Here is a 7,763-nt window from a genome sequence, read left to right as displayed (position 1 = left end):
GGGCCTTCGCGGCGCTACGGGACGCCTTGGAGTCCCGCGGCAGGAACGTCGGCCGTCGGGATTCTTGTTAATTTAGCATCAAATTCTAGTCGTCGGCTCAATCATCTCGATACCCTCGCTTTTACCCCCCGCCCCGCCTCCGGAGCCCCAAAGGGCTGTTACGTCTGGCTTCGGCTCCGCCCACAACCCGTCCAGATCCCTCCCAGGAGGGTCTCATCCACAGCGGTCGTCCACGGTTACCGGTCACTTAACGCGTTTCCGTTTCTTTGACAAACGCCACGACCCGTCAGCGCGTCTCCGCCCGCCGCCGCAGTTCGACTCAAAGAGGCTTCACGTAACATCCCTACTTTCACATTACGGCTACATTTGCTACGAAAGGTCGCGTTTTAAAGGCTGACGTTGCAGAACGGGAGGTTTGATTAGAAGCAGTCCTTTCTGCGAGAGCGGAAAATGACCCAGCAGCGGCCTCTAGTGGCGTGCACGGGGAACAACGGCGTGCGTGGGGACAGGAGGAGGTCGCTGCCATTTTTAGGAGTTCGCTGAGCTTCGGTGGATTGCACATCCATCTTGTAGAAGATGAATGATGTGTGTAGAAGAAGTGAAGGGGCTCGAAGGGTGTCGCGTTTTTGTTGTTTTGCATCCAAAACCCGGATGTTTACCTCCGGCTGCTTGGAGAAAAACCTCCACGATAACATCGTATAAAATGATTATCATCGATCCGAGATGATTCACCTTTCCTGGATCGGTTTCAAAGATAAGGAAGCGTCCGATTGGCCGGCGCGGCCCAGGTGTGTGATAGGCGAAGCCCCGCCCGCCTCCAGGCGTACCCGACAGATAAAGGCTGGATTTGACCGGGCGGAGATGAACTTTGCCCCCGGAGGGTTCCTGCGTGGGCGGGCCGCTCGCCGAGCAGACGCTCAGTTCCTCCGGCTTCCTGGCAGGGATCTCGTCTCCTGGGCCGTTCCAAGCCCTCCATCCTGGACGCGCCGGGATGATGCCGGCGCTCCTCCTCGCCACCGGGGCCTTTCTGTCTTCAAACGCAGGTCAGAGTCTTACGCCGCTTGGCGAACGGCGAAGCCGGACCTGCGTTCGGTCGATGGCTTGTATTTGACACGCCGTTTTTATGTTTCCGTGGCTTCCCTGGATATGCGAGCCGGGTGGCCTTCTGCCTCGACCGGTTGGGGTAAAAAAAAAACAAGTGCGAGGTTCATAAAGGCCGCGAGAGGGTTATATGATCTATTACCGCTAATCCCAGTAGCGCTAACAGCTACATGGTTATTGTGGGAGCGCTACAATCGTAGTTTTAATGTTCATAAAATAAGTACGGTGGAAAGAACGAGCGTAAACCCCATCGATCCGTTTTCCGTCTCCAAAACACACTGCGATCTTTTTGAAACATTTTTATGGGTTTATTTGTGGTAAAAGTACAGAAAGGATTTTAAGCTAACCTTAGTTATTGCTGTGTTTCTGATGTTCTTTGGCTTTACTAAATCACCAAAAGTAAAGCCTTCTTGCGTATGAAACCCTTGCTAATGCTAACGCTAATGCTACCTCCAGCTCACTGTCCTCCATCATCCAAACTAACAATCACTTTTCTATTTCTTCTAAGACTTGAGACCTTCGCTTGGTTAGCGTAGCCCCCCCTTTAGCCACGTCAGCCGTCTTTAGCGCTTCTTTGTTCTTCAGGACCGCACAGATGGTCAACCTTACCGTGTCGTAGTGCCTGTAGCACCGACGCCGCTCTCACATTTTATTCTTAACTTCTTCTTAGCACCACTAGCACTTAGATTTTTGACCTTTTGGGAGCTACAATGAGGCTAGCTGACTGGAAAAAAAAAAAAAAAAAAAAAAACACAAAAAAGGATGTGAAGGATGAACCATGTAAACAAACCGGAGTAGCACGACCGCCACTATGCTACGACGCCAGTTCGTTTGCGCACCGACGGCTGTTCGCAGCTCCTTCGCAACGCTAACAATACGCCTTCTCCATCAGTGAACTTTGAGAAGTTTTTAAATCACCGGCGAATCCCCGCCGTCCACTCCAGGGATCTCCAAGAGGTTTGAGGAACTGGTTCTGGATGGAGGTTCTGTTTGAGTTTCGCTCTTCCCAAAAGCCGTCGGTGCGCTCTGAGGTGTTTTACGCGCCTTGGACAAACACGTCTGCGGCGCCGGTTTGAAAAGGTGTCGCTCCTTTGGCGTTTGCAGGGAAAGTTCAGCCGGAGTGAGTCAGGAGGTCAAGGAAGGTTTACTAAAGTCCTGCCGCCTCCCTTTGAGGCCAGGAATGTGCCTGTTGAGCAATCACTGAGGTGGAGTCTCCACGTTCTCCGTGTCCGTGGGGTTCCTCAGGGTTCTCCGGGTTCCTCCCGCAGTCCAAACACATGCAGGAGCTTCATGGAGACCCTCCATCACGGGTGTCGAACTCCAAAATGTAAAAATACGTTCAAGTTGTTTATCAAGAAACCTGTTGAAATGAACTTGTTGCACCCATTAACCCTGAAACTAACAAAGCTTTTAAATGATTGCCTATTAAAACAACATTTGTCATTAAATCCATTCAAAATCAGTTGCAACAATTTCATATTGCTCTATCTGCAGCATTTCCAGGTTGATTTCTAATGGAAAAAAAAAAGTGTCCTCGGCCAAAACAGAATTTCCTTACAAGAAAAATCCAACGTGCCTTGTGGTTGCAGGAAAAAAGATAAGAAATAGGAAACATATAATAGCTCTCAGGTCAAAGCTGGAACCTTGAACTGTCAAAGCTTATACGCCTCTAAACAACAACATTAAATACATCCATGTTGCCTTTATTTTTTACGGCTCTATAAGCAACACATCGTCATGCCAACGTGTCGGATGGCGAAGCTTCCCTCGACGTCGCAACCTGACGCACTAGGTGCCCTTTTTCCTCCCTTTTCGACAAACTTTTCTCTAATTTCTGGACGACACAGACCTGAGTGGATAAATCACAAGTGTGGCCGCTCACTCCCAAACATTCACTCTGCCTCCCGCCTGTCCTGAAACCCTCTTTTTTTCAAAGCCCACCTTTCGTTTGGCCACTTTTGGGGGGTGAGTGACAGCTGACTTGTACTATCAATGGTGCATGCAACATATCGCAGCTCTAAAAGTCATGAAATATTATCTTGCGGGCCAAAAATAATCCAACCGCGGGCCTTGAGTTTGACAAAACGTGTGAATGAGAGGGTGAACGGTTGGATATCTCGATACGTGGCATCTATATGTGTCGAAATCTTCTTCTCGTGGTTCTTCTGCGGTCGGAATGTTGAGTTTTCTTAAATCAGGATGCAAACATCATCTCAGCTGTTCTTTATCGCCAATCTCGCCGTTGTCGTATCTTCAGTTTCTGTTGCTCTGTGTGCGTGCAGTGGTCCTGGACCAGCTCCAGCTGAAGCCTCCCAATGTGACCGTGCTCAAAGGCTCTCCTGTCCAGTTCTTCGCCCACGTGCGCGGAAGCTGGAAGATCATGACCTGGTTCCTCGGGGAGTTCCTCGTCCTCACGGTCAACTCGGACGGCGTCGTGATCTCGATTTGGGACCGCTTAAACGCCTCCTTCTGCTTCCCCGGCGACATCTCCTGCGTGAAGTTCATGATCCAAAACGCCACCCGCACCGACTCCGGGCCGGTCACCTGCACCGTCCAGGGATTGTTCGGATCCAAAACGGCACATCTTCATGTTCACGGTGGGTCCTCCTCGCTCTACCGCTGCATGCAGCTGTCAGGTGGACGACAGAAGGTTGGTGTTTGTCACCTCGCAGCTGCTGCAGCAAAAACACACTCATTCATTCATCCATTTATTCGTTCATTCATGAGCTACACCGGCTATTATTCAATTAAGGTTGCATTAAGTTCACCCTGTCATTCAAATGTTATATAGAGACATACAACATTCACCCTGTCATTCACAACTCTTATAGATTGATAAACCTTCACCTCATATATTGATAAACATTCAGCCGTGAATGTGTTGAGCCGCAGTACCGGTTGTCTCCACTAGGGGGCGACGACGAGCCCCACCCTGTCGCCGGCTCGTTGCCGGAGAACGTCAGCGGACGCGATGGCTTCACGCAGGTATCTCCTCCTTCAGAGCTCGGCACGGTGCGGATCCTCGGCGGGAACGTGACGGCGCTCCGGGACGAGCCGGTGGAGTTCCGGTGCGAAACCACCGGCTGGTTCCCGGCGCCGGCGCTCGGCTGGAGGCGAGAAGGTCGACCCGTGAACGCGAGCCTGTTCAACGTCACCAGCGTGGGCGGCGGAGGAGGACAAGGAGGAGGTTCCTACAACTCCACCAGCGCGCTGAGGTTCAAGGCGGTCAGCAACACCAAGGTGGAGTGTCTGGCGTCCGTCCGGCCTCTGGAAGATCCGCTGTCCAGCTCCGTCTACCTGGACGTCGGTGAGAAGGTCTCCTCCGGGTGGATCCTCTGCAGACCACGCCTGAAGAAGCTCCGGCACGCGGAGCTTCTGAGGACAGATGTTGAGTTTTAACGCCCTCCTCCTCGCCGCCCCCAGTGACCCCGCCGCCCGACTGGACGGTGCTGATCGCGGTGGTGGCCTCGGTGGCCGGCGTGGCCCTGCTGGCTCTTCTCATCCTGGGGATCATCTTCTGCTGGAGGCGCAGGAAGGAGAAAGGTGAGAGGTGAGATTCAAGTTCACCCAAACAAAAGCGCGATTAACAGCTCTTTTTCCCCCTCGGACGCTCCTCAGAGCGCAGCTACCAGGATGACATCAGGTAGGTTCTCCGGGATCTCAGGAGCTTCGGCGTCCTCAGACGGTGACCTGGTCCTTCGATGTTCAGGAGGGTGAGGACCCAGAGCCAGCTGAGCACCGTCAGCCCCGTCGCCAGGAAAAAAGGCCACGCAAACGGCGGATTCGAGAGCGAGCGCCCTGCAAACGAGGCCGCCACCTTCCCGAACCGGATCTTCATCCACGATGAGCTTCACATTGGATCATCTCCCCGTCAGGTGGCGGCGCCGTCGCTGCTAGCGTTAGCCTCCGGCCGTGACCCCGCGGGTTCTGACCTCCTTCTGCTTCTCAGTTGCCTGGCAACGGGAGCGCGGCGGAGGAACGCGACCACACAGTGCTGAGCGTCAGGAAGTTCAGGCACGTCACCATCGTGTGAGGCGTTCAGGAGGACAGAAGACGCTCGGAAAAACCCAGGACGCAGTGGAAGAACCTCTGCGACCTTCACGGACTCGAGCTGTATTTAAATTTCTACATTTAACTTTTTTAATTGTACACATGCTTTGGAAATGAAGGCAGTTCTTACATTTCCCACACTGTGATGACAGTGAAGGCGGCACGCGGTGCAACGGTTAGCGCCGAGGTCGGGACACACACCCGACACACACGCCAGGATTATATAATATATATGCGATATATCGTTATTGGTGATGACATCACGCTTCGTGATTGGCTGATCTGCGCTGCAGGGACTCCGGTCAATTTGTTGGTACGTCCTGTGATTTTTAATTTCTCAATATTTTAATCCCTTCATGCTGATACAAAATACAAAAAAAGAAATATTCAGTAAGTATTCATTATGATGTTTTTATTTTTGTGTTCTTTGAACGCAGTCATGTTGATGCACGGTTCTTTTTGTGCTCCAGTAAAACATATTTCCATGTGTTGAATTTGAAGAAATCATACTTTATATGTCCAATAAAGAAGGGTTCTGTGAAGGCTTCAGAACCTCCAGCAAGGTTAAGAACCACTGGGCTGGAGCTTCCAACTCACAGCCAGAAGGTCTGCAGGGTTCCTCAGGGTTCTCCTGGTTCCTCCCACAGTCCGAACACTTGCAGGAGGTTCATGGAGGGTCTGCACGGAGGTGAACGACCACCTAACATCTGCAGATAGAATCACGGCGGCCGCGGCTCTGCAGGTGGAGCTGGTGTTCCTCCCTGCAGAAGGTCCGGTGCTTCTGGACGGAGAAGCTCGAATTCACACCTGCTTCACCCTCAGCCAATCATCTGCCTCCATCTAAACCTTAGCCAATCACCTGGCTCCATCCAGCCCTCTCCTCTCACATCATCTACCTTCCTGTCCTCCTCCCGTCCATCCGTGAACCTCCTCTCAGGTCTTCCTCCAGACCTCCAGCCTCAGCATCCTTCTCTCCAGATCTTCTCCGTCCCTCCTCAGTCCACCTCCAAACCATCTCAGTGTGACTTTATCTCCAGAACATCTACCATGAGCCGTCCTCCTGATGGACTCCTTCTTGATCCTCTCCATCCTCCTCCTTCCCAAGGAGGAACTTCCAGATCTTCATCTCCGCTGCCTCCAGACATCATGTCTGCTCTCACCTCCATCTTCTCCACCCTTTCCATTGCTCTGGACTGTTGAGCCTCAGCACTTAAACTCCTCCACCTTCTTCTTCTCCATCTCCTCTGGAGACATAAGCCGCCTTCAGACGGAGAAGTTCTAAGAACATATCCAAGAAGTGACCTCCTCCAGGTCCATCTTCTCGTCGTGCCTTCTCACAGGCTGTGAGGGACCGCGGTAGGAACCTTCAGCTCCACACTCCACCACAAACCACCTTAGAAGAAGAAGACGTGGACACCACGGAGGCCGATTCCAAACCACGGAGAACCAAAGCGTTTTTATCTTCTCCCTTCATCTTGTGAAGAACCTCGTTAGCCGCAAGCTAACTCCAGACCTCGGACCTCCGAGAAACATCTGAGCAGAAACCAGGAGTAGCAGATGTTCACAGGCTGGTGTGGAAGATGATGAACAAACATCAGTTTTCACCCGCAAATGATTCCTTCTGGATTATTCCGGATGAAAAGAAGTGGTTTCATCATAAAAGCCGGGTCGACGACGAAATTCTGGTTTCACATCTCATGAAGGTTCACGGTCAGATGTGATCATATGAAGAATTTATTGCTAAATTTGGTTTTGCTGTTCCACCAAAACAGCATGACATCATCTTTAACGCCGTACCAGGAAGTGAAAGCCGAAGTCATAAAAGACAAATGTTGAAATAAAACCGATAAACGGTGAAACTGTTCCTGCGGCTACTGTTTCTTTGGTCTTCTCTCTTTAAACTGGAATAAAAACTGGAATAAAATTCTGTCTAAACAATAAAATCAAGGAAGTGTCTCACAAAATATACCCAGCAAAAACAAAACAAACGTTAGGACGATTTAAAATTGATGTTATTTCTGTGGAACACATGAAGAATCCATATCACATTTATTTTATTATTGTTTTTTTCTCACCCATCTGAGAAGTGGATATTTTTGTTTTTAATGAAAAATGCAACAAGAAAAAGGACTTTTTGTGCAGCTTCGCTTTTGGGAAAATTTCCCGTCCGTAAAAAGGAAACGGAGGAACAGCGACGCGAACTCGAAGGTCTTTCTCCAGGAAATGGATCAATACTGCGCCGTTCCAAACGCTCTTCGGTAAGAACCGACTTTATTTTGGGAAAATGTGTTTAATATTTGTGTTGAATATAAGCATGTTAGTTATAACTCTTTATTTGTCTTCTTGGTTGTTGTATGTGTGTGTTTGTTTGTGTTTCTCCAGGATAAACGTGTTTGTTGTGTCTCTATATTTGTTCTTAAAAACATAAATCTGAGCAGTGACCTGGAGAGGTTTTAAAAATGGTGGCCTGCAGGGAGGAGCCAGGGGGCGGGGCTTATGAGTTCCACCAATCACCAAGCATCTTACTCACACGGCTTCCAAAGAAAGTCCTGCCTCGGAGCAGGAGCTAAGATGGTTCTGGAAGCCGACGTCCACGGGCTCTGGTTCTTCTG

At 50.5% G+C, this 7,763-nt stretch overlaps 1 protein-coding gene across 2 annotated transcripts; it reads left to right on the top strand.

Moving 5' to 3' along the window:
- The first annotated feature begins 236 nt into the window (after positions 1-236).
- On the top strand, positions 237-6,985 carry igsf5a (immunoglobulin superfamily, member 5a). 2 transcript variants are annotated; one of them, XM_086160621.1, is made up of 7 exons: positions 237-1,043; positions 3,384-3,698; positions 4,103-4,408; positions 4,525-4,644; positions 4,720-4,744; positions 4,811-4,976; positions 5,051-6,985. In XM_086160621.1, the coding sequence occupies exons 1-7, from the start codon at positions 992-994 to the stop codon at positions 5,132-5,134; spliced, it is 1,068 nt and encodes a 355-aa protein (XP_086016747.1). In that variant the 5' UTR covers positions 237-991; the 3' UTR covers positions 5,135-6,985. The 2 variants fall into 2 exon arrangements, with proteins under 2 accessions (XP_086016747.1, XP_086016748.1); XM_086160622.1 differs by lacking the exon at positions 4,720-4,744 and having other exon boundaries at positions 4,525-4,651.
- Positions 6,986-7,763: the final 778 nt, after the last annotated feature.

The sequence above is a fragment of the Fistularia commersonii genome, chromosome 15 (genome assembly GCF_037954325.1).
Source record: "Fistularia commersonii isolate RoL2024-O1a breed Wild chromosome 15, RoL_Fcom_v1.0, whole genome shotgun sequence".
In the NCBI taxonomy this organism is placed as follows: Eukaryota; Metazoa; Chordata; class Actinopteri; order Syngnathiformes; family Fistulariidae; genus Fistularia; species Fistularia commersonii.
This window is presented reverse-complemented; position numbering and strand designations above follow the sequence as displayed.